General features: G+C 34.7%; 1 protein-coding gene across 15 annotated transcripts in view; it reads left to right on the forward strand.

Moving 5' to 3' along the window:
• LOC145278112 (uncharacterized) overlaps positions 1-20,684 on the forward strand; it is a 274,399-nt gene that overhangs the window by 95,574 nt on the left and 158,141 nt on the right. For all 15 annotated transcript variants that reach the window (XM_080130385.1, XM_080130390.1, XM_080130398.1 and 12 more), the window contains exons 18-26: positions 1,214-1,339; positions 3,707-3,838; positions 5,154-5,282; positions 9,270-9,398; positions 11,434-11,565; positions 13,732-13,863; positions 14,753-14,884; positions 15,540-15,671; positions 19,879-20,007. In XM_080130385.1, the coding sequence (XP_079986511.1) occupies positions 1,214-1,339; positions 3,707-3,838; positions 5,154-5,282; positions 9,270-9,398; positions 11,434-11,565; positions 13,732-13,863; positions 14,753-14,884; positions 15,540-15,671; positions 19,879-20,007 (1,173 nt within the window). The remainder of the gene's footprint in view (positions 1-1,213; positions 1,340-3,706; positions 3,839-5,153; positions 5,283-9,269; positions 9,399-11,433; positions 11,566-13,731; positions 13,864-14,752; positions 14,885-15,539; positions 15,672-19,878; positions 20,008-20,684) is intronic.

Consider the following 20,684-nt stretch of genomic DNA (forward strand, 5'->3'; position numbering starts at 1 on the left):
TGTCGGAGAGGTTCTGTATGTCATGGAGGGTGTATATTGTATAGGCGTGTCTAATTCATGTATCGTCTAGTGGTATCAAACTTACAACAACAGATACATTTTAACAACGGACATGTAACAAAAATGATAAATAATAATTCTCTGGGGTTCTAACATCATGCCGATCGGAGAACATACCTAATCCGTTCCTGATCTTGCTTGACGGATCCTCGAAAAAGTTACAAAGTAGATTCATACCAATGAATCAACAAATCTTGGGTTGTCTTTTCAGCAACTTTTCTTACCAATGTTTCCTCACTTATGTTAATTATTGAATTTATTTCTCCCTTAATTCATCAGAAGGAAAACACTTACCAATTTTAGAATTATACATGTCCAAGGTAAATTAAAGTTTCCAGAATAAAAAACATCAAATCATGGAGAAGTGAAGTTTCATTTTTTTATAAAATGTTTTTTTAAAAAAAAGTAACGGATAAGTCAAATGGAAGTATATATATATATATATATATATATATATATATATATATATATATATGTGTGTGTGTGTGTGTGTGTGTGTGTTCAACAAATCTAATGTCAGTAGATATTTAAAAAAATCCTCACCAGAAATCAAATTTTCTCCAGTTCATTATTTTCAATCCTCTCATAATATTCTTCATCATTTAACTAACAATATGCGTCTTATTAACTTTTAACTTCGAGTAGCTGGATAAATGCTAACTTGTGAATTAAAAAATGTTTCTTGTTTAAAATTCGACTGAATTAAAAAAAACAAATACATATAAATCTTAATTCTGTGCGTAATTGTCACGGAACAAAGATGCCATATGCTAAAAATCAGGTAACTGATAAATTAGTTTTTTACGTAAGAAAACAAATTTACAATTTTTAGCGATTTAAATAGCAAATTGTATACACTACAAGGCTGATTTGAATCTCGATAGCTCTGAGTTGTCTGTCCCTTGTTTATAAAATATTTATAAAAGATGTGGAATCAAAGAATAGGGTCTCGCTTCGTAATCAAATTTAGTTTTCTTAGGAAAAACTATTTAGTTAATTAACGTGATTTTTCGAATATGATATCTTCGTTCTGTTACGAGTAGTTGCATCATAAAGATTGTTGGAATTTAAAAAAAATTAAGTCAAATTCTAAATAAGAACCCCCAAAATGTATAATTTGAATTTTCTGCTTTCTTTTGTTTTTTGTTTGTAGAATGTGCCGTCGGTTTCTATGGATCCATGTGCGATCTGACATGCTATGGATGCAGAGGACACCTTTGCAATCGAGATGGAACTTGCATTAATGGTTGTTCCTTAAATTACGATGAAAAATGCCAAAGTAAGTTTCCTTTTTACATAATCTATTTGTTTCAGATGATGTAGCTTCCAACCTTCATCGAGTGCATTTTTGAAACTTCAAATTTTTTTTTTAATTCCAAAAATAAACAAAACAAAATACATACCTAAAAGTTCTGATAAAATACATAATGAAATATGAATAAAGCAGGACAAATTAAGAACAAAAAAGTAAGAGAAGATTAAGATAAGGAAAAAGAAAAATACGAAAGTTTAAAATTAAACGAACTGAAATTCTTGGAAGGTAGCCCAATTGGTAATTGAGGGCACTCATTTAAAAATAAGACGTAAATTAAGATCCAGTATATATATATTTATATATATACATATATATTGTGTCGTGGAACAACAGTGAAAATAAGAACAATAAAGTCGAGGTTCGGTTAAGGAACAAGTGTATTAACAATAATGTACAGATAGGAAAGCGTGCATATCTGCTGGTCACTCGGCTAGCAGTTGAAGTGCAGTCGCATCTCTCTCACCGGTGTTGGAATTAGTAGCGCTGTTTATAGTGCTAATCGGTGTAAATTCATCTGTTCAAAAAAGGCCGGTATAACACCCCCTTTTGAAAATATCCCGTCTGGGATTAATAACGTTTTTGTTTTGGGTTCACCCTAATCAGTTCTGTTGTTGAAGTATTTTTTCTTCAAATGCTTGTTTAAATCCCTCTTCTCTTTCTACTTATTGAATTTGCTGCTTTTTCAACGCGAGATTTTGGTCTACCTTGAATTGGAACAATTACAACAGTGAATCTTTGAATTTTGCATCCATCATACGAATTCAGTTTACAATTTACGCTTGTATTAAATAAATATTCCTTAGTAAAAAAAAAGAAGAAATCAACCAAGTTTACTTTTCCAATTCTTTTGTAACTTAATTTGTTGAACGCTATATTTCTAGTCTTACTAGAAACAATCCAGCGAAATAACATTTGTTTAACATTTCTTATTTGCACGCGTTTTTACGTAGCAAAAATAAAATCCGTCGCTTTAAATATCCGACGAATTTGTATAGGAAACGTTTAGTTTTTTTTTTACCCTCTTTGCCTTTTGCAAAAAATGACTTGATTCTTTACGTGTTTGCAAAGCACAAATGACGTACGTGAATAATTATTTTTCACGGTCTGTCTCTTTGTCTCTTGACAAAGCCAATCGTTTTTTTTTCAAATCCCAGATGCTATCGAAATAACGATAAGTTTACACGGTATTTGCTAGTTAGTTTTGGACATTTAACTTTGCAGAAGAAAATTCCTACCGTAGGAAAAATGGCTTCTGGTGAAGAAAAAATGAACCCTTTTTCTCTTTCAAAAACACTTGGTAAGTGTGTTCAATTATTAAATAATTGACAACGTTCGCGTTTTTCACTGTAGATTTTGGTAGCAAGCTTTTTCCCGTCGCCAAATTACTATTTTAGTAATTAATTCGCTGTTAATCCTTGCGTATCCAAATATCTGTTGAAATGACGAAGGTGTTCTGCCGTAAAGATTTTACGAATCTTTATTTCAATCACTTTTGATGATTCTCTGCAGTGATGCTCGTTTCGATTCCTTGTCGCCAATCTGTTGCGTCGTAAAACAACAGTGAAAATAAGAACAATCAAGTCGTGGGTCGGTTAAGGAACAAGTGTATTAACAATAATGTACAAAGATAGGAAAGCGTGTATATCTGCTGGGCACTCGGCAAGCAGTTGAAGTGAAGTCGCATCTCTCTCACCAATGTTGGAATTACTAGCGCTATTTATAGTGCTAATCGGTGTAAATTCCCCTTATATAATAAGTTGAGAAGATAACGTGTAAAGTCACATAGGAACTCGATTACATTATCAAGTTAATGAGAGTTTCAGAAAGAGAAATAAGGGAGAAACGTCTTTAGGCCATTTCGATATTAAATGCTCCTCTTCAATGAAGGAGAAAGAGCCGGCATTATACAAAAGTATAGGTAAATCGATTTTGAAAACATTCAGAAATGGAAAAATTGTGAAATTAGAATTGGAAAAAAATATTTATGGGGGGGCGATATGATGGGGCGGAAAAGAGAAGGGAAATGACAGAACAATAAATGTTAGAAGAGTATACAAAACAAAATATAAGAAAATGAAATACTAAAAAAAATATTTTTTTAATTTATAAAACTATTAAACAAATTTTTTACACTCTTCAATTTTTTAAAAAACTTCCAAAAGTTTAAAAGTTAAAAAAAAAAAAAAAATTAAAGAATGTTTCAAATTACTCATTGGTTTAAATAATTTCTCTGGGAAATTGTAAGTCTAATTCATTAATATTGACTCAATCAAAATGAAATTATTATGTATCCCTTGACACGCTGACAACTTTATAATTTTTTAATTGTAGACTGCAAGCAAGGTTTTTACGGAAAAGACTGTCTTAACAGATGTTCAAACTGCCTGAATGGTATGTGTAATCCAATAAATGGTAATTGTTATGGAGACTGTGTCGATGGATATACAGGACTCACCTGTAATGGTAAGTTTATCTTTACTTTCTCTTGCTTATTGTGTCGCATGTTAAGACTGTGCACACACACACACACATGCATGTGAACGACAAGCTAAAGTACCGAATGATGAATGCAGACCTGTCAAAACTTAAGTCGTCGGAGGTGAATAAATAAAGTAGTTGACCTCATAGCTGCCGTGGTTAAACACCTCCGAGAGAACAGGTCGATATAAACAAGCGAAGCGAAAGAGGAGTCAGTCAGAGTGTAATATTAACCACAAGCACGCACATCGCTGCTGAGTTGCTGAAATCCACGAACTCCTCCTCCCTCCTCCTGTCTACCTGCTGAAGCACACAACACAAAGTGAGAAAATATTTTAATATTTTCTAACGAACGATTTTGTTGTTGCGAGTCCTTTTTTTCTTGGCTGACAAGAAACTACTATCTGTTCAACCCTACAACATCACAGTTGGTTAAAATAAAAATCTGTTCAACCTTACAACATCACAATTGGTTTAAATAAATTCATTGTATTTGCATTCGTCCTCTAATATAAACTGACTAAATTACCATAGACATTTATCTTCGTTTAGCCATTTCTAAGCTATTATTTTAGCCATCTTTTGTTCTATATACGTAGATAGAAAACAAATCCCAGAAAGCTCTATCAACCAAGATCCAACCCCTGCCCCACCTCTGCCCCCTGTCCCTGTTATGCAAGTACTTTAATGGAATGTGCTCTCATGAACTCATAACACTTGTGCCCCATCGATGTACATAGTCCCGACTAACCCGACAAGCAGCAAAATTCCACCATTTCACTGTGGAGGTCTCTAAATGCTGGAAAGCTTTCTAGCCTAAACGCTTCTTTCTTCGGATTGATAGACTTTGGAACCCTTTTACTGTTTAATGCTTCCCTGACTGTACTAAAATGAAGACGTTTAAATATAATGTGAACAGACATCTCGCTACTCAATTCTTCCCTCAGTCACCTGTTAGACATGATCCCAAATAGTAGCCGCTTGCGTCCAACTTCAAACAAGCTTATTATTTTCGTGAGTTACTTTTTATGATTTGAAAATAGTTCCATTGGTTGAAAAGTATTTGATTTAACACATTCATGTTAAAACTTGTTAGTTTTGGGGATTGAGAAGAAAAGCAAATTCCAACGAAGCATAAAAGAAAAGAATGTAAGCAATTATAGCCATTTGCATTTTAGCGTTCGTAAGAATCACTTAACGATTGAAACACAGCAAATTTACAAGCAAAGGGTCAAATGTCATGACCTTGTGTCAAATGTCATCACCTTGTGTCAAATGTCAATCACTTTTCTCTTTTCAGAATGCAAGTTTGCTCATTATGGACAGAACTGTGAAAAAGTATGCCATCATTGCAAGAATGGACATTGTAACCGACAGGGGGTATGTCTTTCTGGATGCACCGAACGATTTACTGGACCTGCATGCACAGGTAATTGCTTTTGATTAGAAAACAACAGGAAAAAACAACAAAAAATAGTTTCTTTTTTCTTTTGTAAATCGCTTCGGACAAGGTATGAAGCCACTCTATATAAGGAGCTAAAATAAACTATTACTTCAAGGTAAAAAACTTGCCAACGTATAGATTCTGAACCAGAAAACAACAATTTTTACTCCTTTGTCAGAAATATCGCTCATGTAATGTGAGGGCTAAGCAACAAAACAAGGAAAACGAAAGTTACGAACTTGTCGTAAATAAACGCAAAGTTTAATTTCTATTTTTGTAAAAGTTCCAAAACTGAAAAGCTATGCAAATCGCTAGAAGACCAAACTTGTGCTTGTCAAAGTGTAAATTTAATTATTTTAGTCTCCCCTACAAAAGGAGGGCGGACCTGTAAATTCACCCTTGTCCGTTCGTCTGTTCGTCCGTTCGTCTGTACGCACCTTTCTCAATAACTACGCCTTGGAATTTTTGGAAATTTTGCACAAACATTAAACATGATATAAGCAAAAATGTAACAGAACGGATTTTTCGGGAAAGCTCCGGATGCCTCCCTAGGGATGTATTTCGAGTTAAAATGTCTAAAATTGACACTTTTGTACTTATTAGAAAAATTGATGACTTGGATTTTTATAAAACTTTCTGAAAAGTTGTAACGAACTGATTTCTATATAATTTTGGTTGTCTATACTTCGCAATGACTCTGACACACACATAACAATTAAGTTCACACACCGGTTCTTTCCAGATCATCGAAGTTAAGCAACTATGAGCCTGGCCAGTATCAAATAGGTGACCATTTGGCAAGGCCAAGCGTTGTATGTATCGCGCCGAGTCGTAGAAATTTCCAAGTTATTATCTGGAGACGCATTAAATTCATTGGGAGCGATGCACCCCAAGTCTTCATTTTGCCATGCTTCTAGGAGAAGGTAACTTTGATTTAAAAACCTGCGTTGTACTGTATGCTTTATCTCGTGGCAGCCGTCTGCACTGACAAGAATTAGCAATAATACCAAAAAGCCTGCAACACTATTAAAAGAAACACATCCTCTATGTGGGTTTTCGAACAACTTAACAGAAGTGGCGGAAGCTTATACATCAAATTCGACGAGAGAGTCTATCATCATATTTATCTATATATCTATATCTATATGTATCTCTCTCTCTCTCTCTCTCTCTATATATATATATATATATATATATATTATATGTATATATTATATGTATATATCCTTATTTGTTTTTATAGTTTTGCATATGAATTACAAAATATTTGATATTTTCCCATAACCTCTAGCTTTGATGGAAGGGAGACTAACACTTGCTGCTATGATCTCAAATGATCTGAATTAACAGCAAGGGGAGACTTGATTCCAAATATTTCTCATATGTTATATCTCCTCTCTTTGGTTTTCATACATAAAGTACATTTCACAGTGCATAAGGATGATTTGATACTAGAGATATTCATAATCGTACGCCATTACAAAAAGAGAGGAGATATAACATATGAGAATATTTGGAATCAAGTCTCCCCTTGCTGTTATTTCAGATCATTTGAAAACATAGTAGCAAGTTTTAGTCTCCTGTCCATCAAGGCCAGAGGTTTTGGGGCTATATATATATATATATATATATATATATATATATATATATATATATATATATATATTGAGAGAGAGAGAGAGAGAGAGAGAGAGAGAGAGAGAGAGAGAGAGAGAGAGAGGGAGAGAGATACCACATTTTTGGGCAATTTTATAAGTTCCGAATCTCAGCAACTATTGATCAAAATTCAAAATTTAATAAATGAAAGCTCGTTGGAAAGCTAATGACCTGAATTGTGTAGTGAGTTATGTGACATTTGCCCATAAGTCGCACATTAAAGGAATCATCTATCATTCAGGGCCTATGTTTAGCACATTTTACAGCCATAAAATGTTTCGGTAAAGGTGCAGTATCTTTCCACCTTCAAAAATCCTTTAAAGTTACCACTATAATAGGGTGCTGAAAACGAAAATAACGTTTAAAATTCCAGGAAACGAGTTTTGTCCACCAGACGAAGTAATTATAGTTTCAAAAGCAAGCGTCATTTTTCTATATGAATTGAACGTAAAATAAACAGTAGATTTATTGTCGCGACAAATGGCATTTTTTCCCTTAAATTGAATAAAATTGTTTAAATTCCAGGAAAAAAAGAACGAAACTAAATTTAACATACATTAACATACATTTAACCTACTTAGAACTTACATAATCAGACTTTTAAAAAGTTTATAATTACAAAAAAGAATTCATTTATATAAGGATGAGAAAAAAGCTTTTACTGAAATTGTTAAAAAGAAATAGACTTAGCATATGCATAAGCCGATTTCGCAAAAGTTTTCAATTATAAAAGAGAATTTAACTATATGAGAATGAAAAGAGAAACCTTAACTGAAATTTGGAAAAATAGAAAACGGGGATCCTTAGCTGTTTACCATGTAGCTGTTTCCGGGATTTAAAAACAAAACAACTGTTGAATACGTGGCTCGCCAGTGAATAATACCACCTCCCCAATAAGAAAATGTACAATAATACGGTTACTATTTGTAATATGATAAAATAATAAAAAAAAACTAAATAAATAAAAAGATAAACTATTAATAAGTTTGAAATTACGAGATCTATTTTGCGACATGTTGAGTAGCATATAAATGCTATGTGAATAAAAGTGTATAAGCTTAAGTACCTTACCAGAAAGGCAAATAGATTTTATTAAATAAAAAAAAATTACCATTAGTCGCGACAATAAATCTACTATTTCAATCTAGATACGAAAACGTCATTAAAAGACTTGTTTCTATAAAGACATGGAGGCTATGGTTGCCTGATCAAATACTTTAGATTTTAACAACGGATTATTTATCGCGATCAATTTTTTTTTTTACCATAATTGAATAAAATAATATTTTTCTCTTTTTATTGATCACTATCAACAACCTCGTTAAATTCAATGGTTTTTACTTTTGGATATTGTTAACCGGGATTGTATATATATATATATATATATATATATATATATATATATATATATATATATATATATATATATATATATATATTTCGAGACTTTCTCTGGATGAATGAGATTAAGAAACAAAAAAATACCAGTACAAAATTTGTTTCTTAATCTCATTCATCCAGAGGAAGTCTCGAAATAAAGACGAAACGTTGATGAACACATAATACGGTTTGTTCCTTTTTATTTTCTCTATTTTGTCGGAATACTATTTGCATTATTTTCATCATATATATATATATATATATATATATATATATATATATATATATATATATATATATGTGTGTGTGTGTGTGTGTGTGTGTGTGTGTGTGTGTGTGTGTGTGAAATCTGAAATTAAAAAGATTATTAGCTATTATAAAGATTACTATTTAGTATACATAACCTAATTGAGTAAAGAATTTATGTCTGGTATTTATTTATATTTTTTTTATATTACAACTAATCATATCATTTATTTGTAGACGATATGACGCACATTTGCACCTACCCATTTATTTATTCATCTATTCTTCCTCGTTATCTATTTCTGTATCTGTTGTGATCCATAAGGACCCAGAAGAAAGTTACAACTCGGTAATTAATGAAAACGAAATATATTGAACACAAAAGCAAAAGAACAAAAAACAAAAAAACAAAACAAAACAAAAAAAAACAACAACAAAAAAAACAACAAAAGACAAAAACAAAAAATAAATAACGAGTGTGGGTATACGTCTGTCCGACTGCCACAGGTGGAAGAGTCTTTACTGTGTGCTATCGCCGTGAGAAATATTCTCCTGATCTTTATAGTAAATGGAAATGTTCATTGTTATCTGTAGGGTGGACGCACCACAACAGTATCAACAAACATTCAAACTCATCTTTCTATAACATATACCATTTATTAAAAGTAATTTTTCTGCTATTTTTTTCAGAATGCGTGCATGGTTACTATGGCCAGGATTGTGGCAGTCTTTGCAAAACATGCAAGGAACAAGATTGCGATAATAATGGCGTCTGCAGACAGGGATGCGTGTTTGGATATCAAGGAGAGAAATGTCAAGGTAAATTCAGTTTTTAGTCAGCGAAATCTATTCTCCCTCTGTACCTATTATGTGAGTCAGATCCAGTCTAAGATGGAGTACTGCTGCCATATCTGGGCATTCTGTGTCAAAAACAAACTTCAAGTTCAACTACAAAATCTAGTGGAAGAAAATAATTGCATCTCTTCCTTGCAACCCTTTTTGCACAAAAGTATAGTGTTTTTTTTCTTTAGAGGCGGAGAACTTTGAATTAAAATAAATAACAGAAAAATATTTTTATTATGCAAATATGTGGTTATCTCAAAGATTCATTTTTGGAATTTATAATTTAAATAGCAGAGGTGTGCACATCCTTAAAATACGCTTAAATATATTTTAATTCATGGAGATTTCGTATATATTATTATAAAGTTAATTATCCATAGATTATTATACATACAGTACTGATTTCAAAGGTTAAAAAATGACTAGGGTGCCATCAGCTAGAATCGACGCCAAAACATTTAGTGCCTTCCCTACCGTTTGAGCTAACCCGATAGATAGATGAGAAATATCTAAAATTAAATTACTTCTAGCTATGATTCAATTTGCGCATGCGTAAAACTATTAAAAATATATCGGCAAGTTAAAACAAAGATTTTGCAATTCAACGCGCTGTACGCGTTATTCATCCATCCAAACAAAGATTTTACTCATTATAAAACATCCTTGGTGTATGATTACTATTTCTTGTTAATTTTAGTGTTATGTGACAAGTAGTTTAAGAGTTTATCGGTTAAATATTTATACACAGACATATATCTATTTTTTTTATTTATATAGAAATAAAATTTCGAGCCCCCCCTCCCCGGCCGACCTTACTCATATAATCTAGCGGTCCAATTTTCACAAACTCTACGTATTAAATTAAGTATCATTTCGGCAATAACGCGTCAAATGTTATATTCCAAGTAGTCGATTGTGTCTGGTTTATCAACATAGGCATGGAACTTTATATATTCCAACAGAAAAAAATCTAATGGGGTTAAATCGCACGGACGAGATAATCAGTCGACAGGTCCATTTTGTAAACTTATTCGTTCATCAAATGTTTCTCTTAGTAAATTGATCAGATCGCACACAATTTGCAAACGCTGCTCGGGTGTCAGCCTCTTCATGATGAATTGCCAAACCAAACTGAAATGAAAATAACCGATAGTTGCCAAATTTGCAGTTAAAGAAAAAAACACCATGTATATTTTACAATTAAATAGTAGTAAATGGAATGGCCGCATCCACTCAAATAAATTCAAGTATTTGGTTCTGCTTAAATTTGAAATATTATTTCCATTAGTCTATCATACTTAATCTTATTATTGGATTATTCCGACTGCTGTTTTCATCTTGAGTGTTATTTTCAACTCAGGAATCTTTCTGTCAAACATGGAGATCTCTAAATAATTTAAACGGAACCTTCTATTTAATCCACGAGGTTAGCATGCTCTCGTTCTGTGAGCTATGGCTGGGTAGAAATCCTAACTTATTTGTAGCTTTTTTATTTTAAATGTCGCCCAAACTGAGGATTGAACCTTCAACCCCTAGAATCCTCTATGCAGGCGACATTTAAAATGCAATTGTGAATTATTTAAGACTTCTACCCAATCATGGCCGGCGAAACGAAAGCATACTAACCCTGTAGATTAAATAAAGAGTTCCGTACGAAATTACGTGCAGATTTCCGAGTTCGGGAGAAAAATCTTCGAGTTTGATAAAATAAACCTGAACAAGTTCGGAGGTTACATCAGTCGAAACTTTGTGAAAATAACAATCGAGATGAGAACAGTAGTCCGAAGAATCTAAACAGTATGAATAAATTATGTCAGCAGAATCTTCAAAATAAATTGTACTTTAATCACAGAACTTTCAAACTACTTAAGAGAAATTCTTGTGAAAATATCAAATAACCGGTGAAAAAAATGATTTGTTACAAAATTGTAAAAACAAAAAAATATGAAGATGTCATTAAAACTGATTCCTGTTGCTAATGTTTCTTTTTATTTATTATTTTCGTTTTTAGTTTGCTTACCAGGTTATTATGGCAGTTCATGCAGCAAACGATGCCACAACTGCGTTAAAAATCAATGCCATCCCAAAACTGGTTACTGCGTTTTCAATTGCCCATTTAAATTTGCTGGATTGAGATGCGAAGGTAAGTTTATTTTAATACACAAGAACCCAAGTTTGCCCAGCCGGGTAAACTTGGGTTCTTGTACCGGAAAAATATCCGCTAAATAAAACGCCTTTTCCACAAGCGCCGGCAGGAGCTCGGCGAATACTCGGCGGATGACGGCGATCAGGCTGACTTTGGCGTTGTGGGAGGTCATGTTGGTGATGTTCTCGACGAATGACCAAACGAAATAGTCCAGCGAATTCAGGTCGGAGGATGAGAGGGGTTAGTGAGAGAAGGGTACAAATTCGCAGCATTCCTTCTGAAGCAAAGCCTGAGTCTTTTTGGACTTGTGGGCCAGCACCGAGTCCTGCTGCCACACTCAGGGTCTACCAGCAGCCACCTGACGGCACAAGAGGATCACCACACTCTTTAGCACATCCAGCTACACTTTTGTGTTGACTTTCAAATCGACTTCGAAGATGTGAGGTGGCATGATGTGGCCCTCACTTAAAACCACACCAAAGACCATAACCGTGGCCGGAAACCTCATTTTCATAACCCTGGCCACGTCCCTGTTATTCGTGGCCATATAATGATGCATTTTGAGGGTTCTGGCAATGGTCCTGTTGTCATTACTTGGATCGTTAGAGAGCATGAGTTGTACAGCGGCGTATCTCCAATCTCGCTCGGTGAACGTAATAGACGGCTCCTATCGTCGATTTGTGCACAATGGCCAACCAGTAGATGGTATGCAAAAAAAAAAAAAGAAACCCGGTTTTCATTAAACGGAAATGGAATCATATCGTCTTTTCTAGGTCAAAAATTTTATCGTTCCACCCTATATGTCAGCTAGTATGAATTTCGAGAGTTTTATTAGGCTTGCCAGAACAACCCGCAAACGAACGATGAACCCAGTGCACTTAGCAAGTGAGGTGATAAGAGATCAGGGATCAGCTCTCCTTAGACAAAACTGATGCAGTTGTCGATTACATAAAAATGATCCTGTGTTCGAGATTTGGAACTTTTGATGCAGTTTGTAGCGAGGAAGCAACCGATACACACATACTACCTATGTAAGTATTTAAAGTGAATCTCCCCTGCTCGTTCGTCGACCAATTTTTAATGAAGTAAAAAAAAATTAAGAAGAAATTAATGTAGTTTATCTTTCTTAAAGAAGAAATTCTCCGTATCTCCCTGTTTTGTGAATGAATCTCTCCACCCATAAAACCTTAAACCACCAACAAATCTCTTTGCATCTCCATGCACACATTTTATTAATCTTAAGTTAAACAACAAAGAAACGGCCATATGGGAAAAGTGGTGATAAAAAGATGACGACTAGACACAAATATATACAAAGACTTTTATTTAATTGAATTGTTGCTCATCAAGTACGCGTTGTTTCAAAAGACCGCGTGCTTTTCATGTGCATCTCTTTGTGTCAATGGTTTAATATTTGTTCGTTTTAATGATTGTTCTGAAAAATGTTATTAAAATGAAGTCTAATTTCTCCCTTATAAAATAATTTCTTCCTAATTTTTTTCCTTAATTTAAAACTGCTTGACGAACGGACATTCTTGCGAAAAGTCACTTAAATCGTTTGGACACATCTTTTCACTTGGTTTTCCTAACGTAAACTGCTCAGAAACTGAGGTCCAACTCTCGAACACATGATCATTTCTTATGTAATCAACACCTGCAACTAACTTGCAGCAATCACACCAGGTGCATTGAGTTCATCTCCCTTTGCCGCCAGGCCGTCCTACCATATACTTAATGAAATACTCTCGAAATTCACACTAGTGTACATAATCTCTACCTACAGACATAGGACTCCAACATATGACTATAGGGTAGCAAAAAAAAAACCAAAAAACAAAAAAGCAAAACAAAAACAAAGACAAAAACGTTACGGTTAGAAAAGATGGATTTCAGATTGGTGGATGGGCTTTTGGCGTACATCTCACTCATGAGTGCCAGGGACACTGGGATGGGGTATTGATAGATACTACCTTCTAGATCAGAATCGACCTGGGAGTAGTGATAACTAAGGGATTACACCACACCTCCAAAAGGTTCTAAACTGTTAAAGGTCATATTCAAGGCTACATGTAACAGTAAGTCAATTTTTCCATTTTAAAAAATGAGTTGTATTCTGTCCCGTTTCAATATGAATTACTAACCTTAAAGTGTGTTTATTTGCAGTATGCCGTCGCGGATTTTATGGAAAAGATTGTAACCAGAAATGCTTCGGCTGCAAAGATGGGGAATGCAATCGAATGACTGGTGTATGTGATAGTGTCTGCAATATCGGACATTATGGCCCCACCTGCCAAGGTAAGCAATTTTGCATTATTGGAAAATGATGTGTAGATGTACTGTAATGCAACGGAATGAAAAAATAACAACACAAATAAACAACCGATAAATAGAAGACAAAATACTCTGTTCCGTTTGCCTGTTTCCCACCTGACTTCAACTTGGATGCCTTCAAGTCCAACATAAACAAATTCCTGATGAACCGCCCCCTTAAGTAGACAATTTATCAAATCTCAACATTAACGTACTGTACACGCAATAACCCTTATCCCCAAGTGGTTTTTGGGCCTTGATAAGTGGTGACCACCTTGTAAAAAAATACATATTCAGTGAACCTCTAGGTACAAAATTAATTACTTCCAGCTTGGTTTTCGTATCTTGGAAGGCGTTTTACATGTAAATCGTTTAATCCGTTTCAATCCATATGAAAAAAACTCATTGCATTTTATAATGGGGGTAAAACCAGAATGAAATAAGAGCCAAACAATACCCAAATTAACAGTTAATATCTTCACTTTCTATTTATTTTTTAAACATTTTTTTGACATCCAAATATAAAATTCTATTTAATAAAAATCGATTAAAAAATATGACACGAGTTTTTAAATCGTTATTTTAATCATTACTCGAAAGGTCACGACCTCAATCAAATCTAGAAAAGAAATCAAAGTGAAATAGATCATTTACTTTCTTATGTCTAATTTGCGATTTCTTTCTTGTTCCTGTTTTCTCATCTTGAATGAAGATTCTCTCGTTCGGCTGACTAATCCTAGTTTTATTAAAGAACTCTCTGTGATTCCCCGTTAATTCTAAACTGGCTAAAAGCGCGTGTGCTTCCTTATTTATGTTAAGGTGTATGTTTGGGGATGGTAAAATTATTAAGTTTAATTTGATTTTGATTTTTCAGTCTGTCGTCCCGGTTATTATGGAGTTAATTGCTCTTCGAGGTGTAAATTCTGCATAGATCAAAAGTGCGATGCAGTCACTGGTATTTGTAAAATCGGTTGTGTAGATTCATATGGTGGCCCGAGATGCAACAGTAAGTATACAATCTTTGAAAACCTGCACAAGTATTTACTTATGCTGTCCCGAACAAATTCAAGGGAGATCTTCGTCTGTCTCACATCTCGCGTTTCTCTAGCTCTGTTTTTCTCTATATATTCACACTAATCTTTGCTATGGCGTAATTCAACTACATTTTTAAACATGTGACTTTTGAATAACGTTTTACTATCTTTTAGAAACCTATTTTGTGTATCCACCGCTAAAGCTAAATATTTTAGCAAACGTGCCTTCATTCAAAACATCCTCTGCATACCCTTTTCTTTGTTTCAATAACATTCTCTCTGTATATCTTTTACTACATAACAGTTAACAAAACAATAATAATGTTCATTATCTAACATTTTACTTTTTAACAATAATAGTCGATTTAGGAAAATCGGCAAGGCAACTCGATGTCGCCCTGCATAATATAACAATAGGTCATACATGTTATTCAAGTATCCTCTTTTCTGGGAATGATTATAATTTGTGTTTCTCGACATATTTTATAAATTTGTAGATTGATTTTTTTTCAATCTTATAATATTGTCACATATCAGTAAAGCCACCTGGCGTTGCCCCAACCACAAGTATCGTTACATTAACAAAATTTTTGTATATTTAAAACATGATTGTTTGCACTTTTCCAGGATGTGCAGTCAGTCGCTATGGCCTAGATTGCTCCAAGTCCTGTTCCACGTGTAAGTATGGCCATTGCGATCCCGTTGATGGTCATTGCCTGTTTGGTTGTGCCCAAGGATATCGTGAACCCGACTGTAAAGGTAAGTTAAAAAAGATTATTTTTAAAAATAATTATTACAACAGATTCGGAACTGTTTGGGTTAGACGCATTTCCAAAACACGTGATGCGCTTTTTTTCTCATCGATGTTTACAAAAACTGTAACAAGGAAGACGCCAGTATCCTCATATTGGGCAATAGGGAAGCTACTATACCATACTTCACCAGACCACACGCTATTAAGCTATCCTTATAATTATGAAAAATAAAAAACAAAAAAAAAAACAGAATTGCAAAAAAAAAAAAAAGTTGCTGCAATTATTATAAAAGTTATGAACAAGAGTTTATTTACCCAACAATAATAAATTAAATTCAGTTTCCCCTTAAACCTGTGAGTAGAAGCAACACTAAAATAAATAAATAAAAAAAAATGAAAATAATGATCTTGAAAAACTTCGAAAAAAAAAGAATAGGAGAAATTGGAATCAGGGGGATGGCTTAGAAGAAGAACAACAACAACAACCATATGCACTACTATCTTGACATATCAAAGGCATTCGATAAGGTATGGCATAAGGGCCTACTTCGCAAGATTTCCAGCTACGGTATAACTGGAAATGTTTTCTCAATTATTAAATCATTTCTCTCTGATAGGCTCATAAGAGTAGTGGTTGATGGGCAGAAATCAGAAGCCCACAGTATTAATGCTGGTGTCCCTCAGGGACCCATCCTGGGCCTAACTCTCATCCTGATCTACATCAATGATCTCCCAAAACACATATTTAAATCATTCGTTGGCATCTACGCTGATAACACGATCATATATGGCAACACTTCAAAGGCCGTAAATGACAAAGTTCTCTCTGATCCTCTCTCCTATGATCTTGAGCGCATGGTACAATGGGGGAAAAGGTGGCTGGTTACTTTTAATGCATCTAAAACCAAGCTCCTATCTTTAGATCATCAACGCTCTGATCCCCATCTGGCATCAATTGAAATGGATGGCTCCATATTTTGACAAGCTTCTGGGATTGACCTTTGCTCCTGATCTGAAATGGAACACGTACATCAAATCCGTTGCTAAGGTTGCTGGAAAAATAGTGGGATCCTTCTACCGTGCCAGAAGATATCTCACTACTGATGCAATTCTCTATCTATATAAAATACAAGTACGTCCAAGGATGAAGTATCACTGCCACATCTGGGCAGGAGCTGCTAAAACAGGCCATCCTGCTTTGAGAAAGTACAAAATAGACTCTGTAGCTTAGTGAAGGATGCTCTTTTCTCTTCCCTGCAACCTCTCTCCCACAGAAGAGACGTTGCGAGCATGTCTTTGTTTTAGCGTTATTTCCATGGCAAGTGCTCGTCTGAGCTCCAATCTCTGGCCCCCCGCCAATCTTTCGCAAAAAACACCCGTCTAGCTGAAACCACTGTCAATAATTTTCTCCACTCTTTATCTGCGCCTAAATCAAAACGTAGATTACATGAACAGAGCTTCTTTCTGAGAAGTGCACGCCTGTGGAACTCTCTTCCGTTTTCCTGTTTCCCACTTGACTACAACTTGGATGCCTTCAAGTCCAACATAAACAAATTCCTGAGAAAACGCCCCCTTAAGTAAGACACTTTATCAAATCTCCATTACTAACGATTACTACGATACTATCCCATTGATTACTGTACATACAGTAACCCTTATCCCCGAGTGGCCTCCGGGCCTTGATAAATGGTGACTACCATGTATAAAAAAACTACTAGAGATAATAGGGGGAAAATAGAGGGCATAAAACCTTACCACCAAGACAAGATATGTACTTGGCGAACGTAATATCTGCACATATTTTACAGTTCTGCATCTTAAACAAAATGAAGCTGAACCAGAAAGTTAGGAAGTCAGTGCACTGCACCTAACAGATGATACTGACTGATTTTATCTACAAAAGAAGATAATTGGGAAGAAGACTAGTAAGTATAAAAGATTGTGCAGATGATATAAAAAATAACTAGAAAATACATCACATAAAATAGAGAATGTGTGGTTATCAATCAAAACGAACTATACTAAAGCTTAAATAGACAGCTCCCAGAAAACAGTAAATGTAGACACTATGGCAAAAAACTAAACGGTACATCAAATAATATGTAACATCAGTAAACTATTCCCAAATGAATACAAAATATGCACGACTGCATGAGAAAGGCAATCTACACATAAAACGGTTCAACGATGCGAAACTCATAGTCTTTTCATACAAACGCGTACTTGCTGCACTTGTGAAGTTTTGCAAGTGAGCAATCAAGAGACAGTATAAAAGTTTTTTACAAACGTGCATGGTCGCTTCTGGTTTTCTCTGTTTCGTCGCTTTTCTAGGTGTGTCATTCCCAATATGATTGCATCGTCCAGTAGCTATTGATCGGCGGTTAAACTCAGAAAAAAAAAACGAAACAAATACGTGGAATTGGTCAGAAAACTAAACATAGAACATTAAGAAAGTCAACATAATATTAATAATCGTAGGAGCATTAGGAATAGTCATGAAAAATTGGAAAAAGAATAGGAGAAATTGAAATCAAAGGGAAGATTGAGAACATAATGCATAGCAATGATGAAAACAACAAAAATATTAAGGAAAATCCTCGAATACCGAAACCAACTTATATAATCAACAAACCTTAACTAGCAAGACTTGTTGAAATTGGAATAGAACAAAAAATGTAAAAAGAACATCACACGATTCCAAGCAAATTGAAATTGTTAAAAATCTCATAAACGGGTCTCATTCAAACACACATAGCACACACTCATGTGGCGGCACCACATAAAAAGATCATGAAAGGTCAAAGAGGACGAAATGAGCTTGAGAACCGACTACACTTCCGCTGGAAGAATGCGGAGAGTGCTGAAATATTGGGGAAGTTTAGTACCATTTAAACCCCAAAGCTGATTAGCGCTTGTTGTTAGTGAGAAATCAATGGCAAACGACTGTTGTGATTAGGCAAAATGATTTTGAACGGTTATGAACGGGTCGAAGATTGCTGGAAATTAGAAAGACTTGTTGAGATGATACATTTGTTATATATTGCTGCGTTGTTCCATATACCACGTTCGACGATCACACATCGTTTCATGTGTTGGGGATTATTCAATAAAGCCTTTAAAACCACCAATAAATCTCCTTGTGTCTCCATGCATGAGTTTTATTCATTTTGAGTTAACAAAGAATCAAAAGCCAACGGACAATCCAACAGCCACACACAAACGGGAAGCGATGTAAAAAAAAAGAAAAAAAAGAATAAAGACCACACCTATGCACAGAAGTCTTTTATTTAATTGAATTGTCCCTTGATCGATTATCGGCGATACAATAGTCACACACTTCGGGCAACCGACGATTGAAAGAACGAAAACCAGATCGTACATACGTTTAAAGCAATTTAATGTAAGTGAAGATCATTGATAACTTAACGCTTAAAAGATCACGTGTTCTAGGGTTGAAACTGTTTTTTTACGCAGTTTGTGAATCTCAATTACATAAGAAGAAATGATTGTAGCTTATCATTTCTAAAAAAGAAACTCTCAGTCCCCCACTTTTATGAACGAATCCCTCGCACCAGTAAAGCTTTAAATGCATGAATTTTATTCGTCTTGAGTTAGAAGAGCAAAAACCACTGGACGACCCAAACGCCACACTTTTATTTAATTGAATCGTTTCTTGGTCGTTTATCGGACGATAATCCACGCGTGCAGCGAGTATGCCAGTATGAAAACGTCAAGTGCTTCCAATGTAACGTGGGTACGATCACAAAAGAATAGATAAACGAAAATAAATAAATCCAAGTCGGCATTTTTTTTTAAACAAAAACATTTACTTTCCCGTCTCAACACCACTTAAAAAGTCTCTCGCTGCAACATGCCCATTTAACTTGCGTTTCTCTTTCTTTCGACCGCACGCTGGCCACAGTCAACCCAATTCTTGCCTTCGCTTTACACTTCTGTGTTCTTCGGCGCCGACTTTTTCTTTCTCTTGCTAGTTCGCGCAAACTTTTTAATTTGCATATATATTTTTTTTCAGCTGCTGTTGTTAATATCATCGCAAGTCAGCTATCTTACAGATCCTGTTACACCAATGTTCTTCCCCTTCTTTAACGTTTGTTCGTTTTAAGAACTTGTTTGGTTTATGAAGATGTAACACCCAGTCAATATAATTTACTTATTTTATGACTGTAACATTTATACTGTTTTACTTTGCAGACTGTTTGAATGGTTATTATGGGCCACTGTGCAACAAGAGATGTGACAATTGTCGTGGGGATAATTGCGATCACAACGGCCGATGCCTTTCAGGATGCAAAGAACAATTCCAGGGAAAGAACTGTGAAGGTAAGAGAATGAAAATCTTTCAGAATACAATCTATCAATGTTTCCTGATAATCAACTAGTTTGATCCTCACTACATGCTTATTGTTTCTAAATCTTTTGAAAAGACAACAAATGACCGAATCTAACTGTGACGAAACGGCTAAACCAAACAAAATAATAATGCAGCAAGAAAGAAAAGCCCTGATCAGGAATCGAGGCTGGATTTTCAGGACGCACTCATGTGTATTCTCCGTGGAAGAAAAATACTAGAAGAAGAGAAGACTATGTTTGGGTTTTTCTAGTATGCGCGAATTCTCTGCAAAAAACATTAAAGCTTCCCTTTTTGGCTGAAAAGAACTGCTGATTGGAGACTTGGTTCAACCGAGAGTCGATACGTAAAACAATATTCGCTGCTGCTGCTGCTGCTGCTGCTTATATATGCGAATATGAAGAGGAGGATAATATGATACGGCACTGTTTTGTAACGTGGGTACCACCGGAGCAACTAAACAAGCAAAAATAAATAAATGCGACTCGGCTTTTCTTTCTCTTTTAGTAAAAGACATTTATTATCATTACTTTCAAAACAATGTCTGTTTTTTGTTTTTACTAACTGTTCATTTGCCATGAGATTAATAAAATCCCACCATCTCGATACTAACTTAAAGAACCTCTCACTGCCACTGTGGGGCCACGTG

Source organism: Euprymna scolopes, chromosome 6 (genome assembly GCF_053919585.1).
Source record: "Euprymna scolopes isolate OS-2025 chromosome 6, ASM5391958v1, whole genome shotgun sequence".
Taxonomy (NCBI): Eukaryota; Metazoa; Mollusca; class Cephalopoda; order Sepiida; family Sepiolidae; genus Euprymna; species Euprymna scolopes.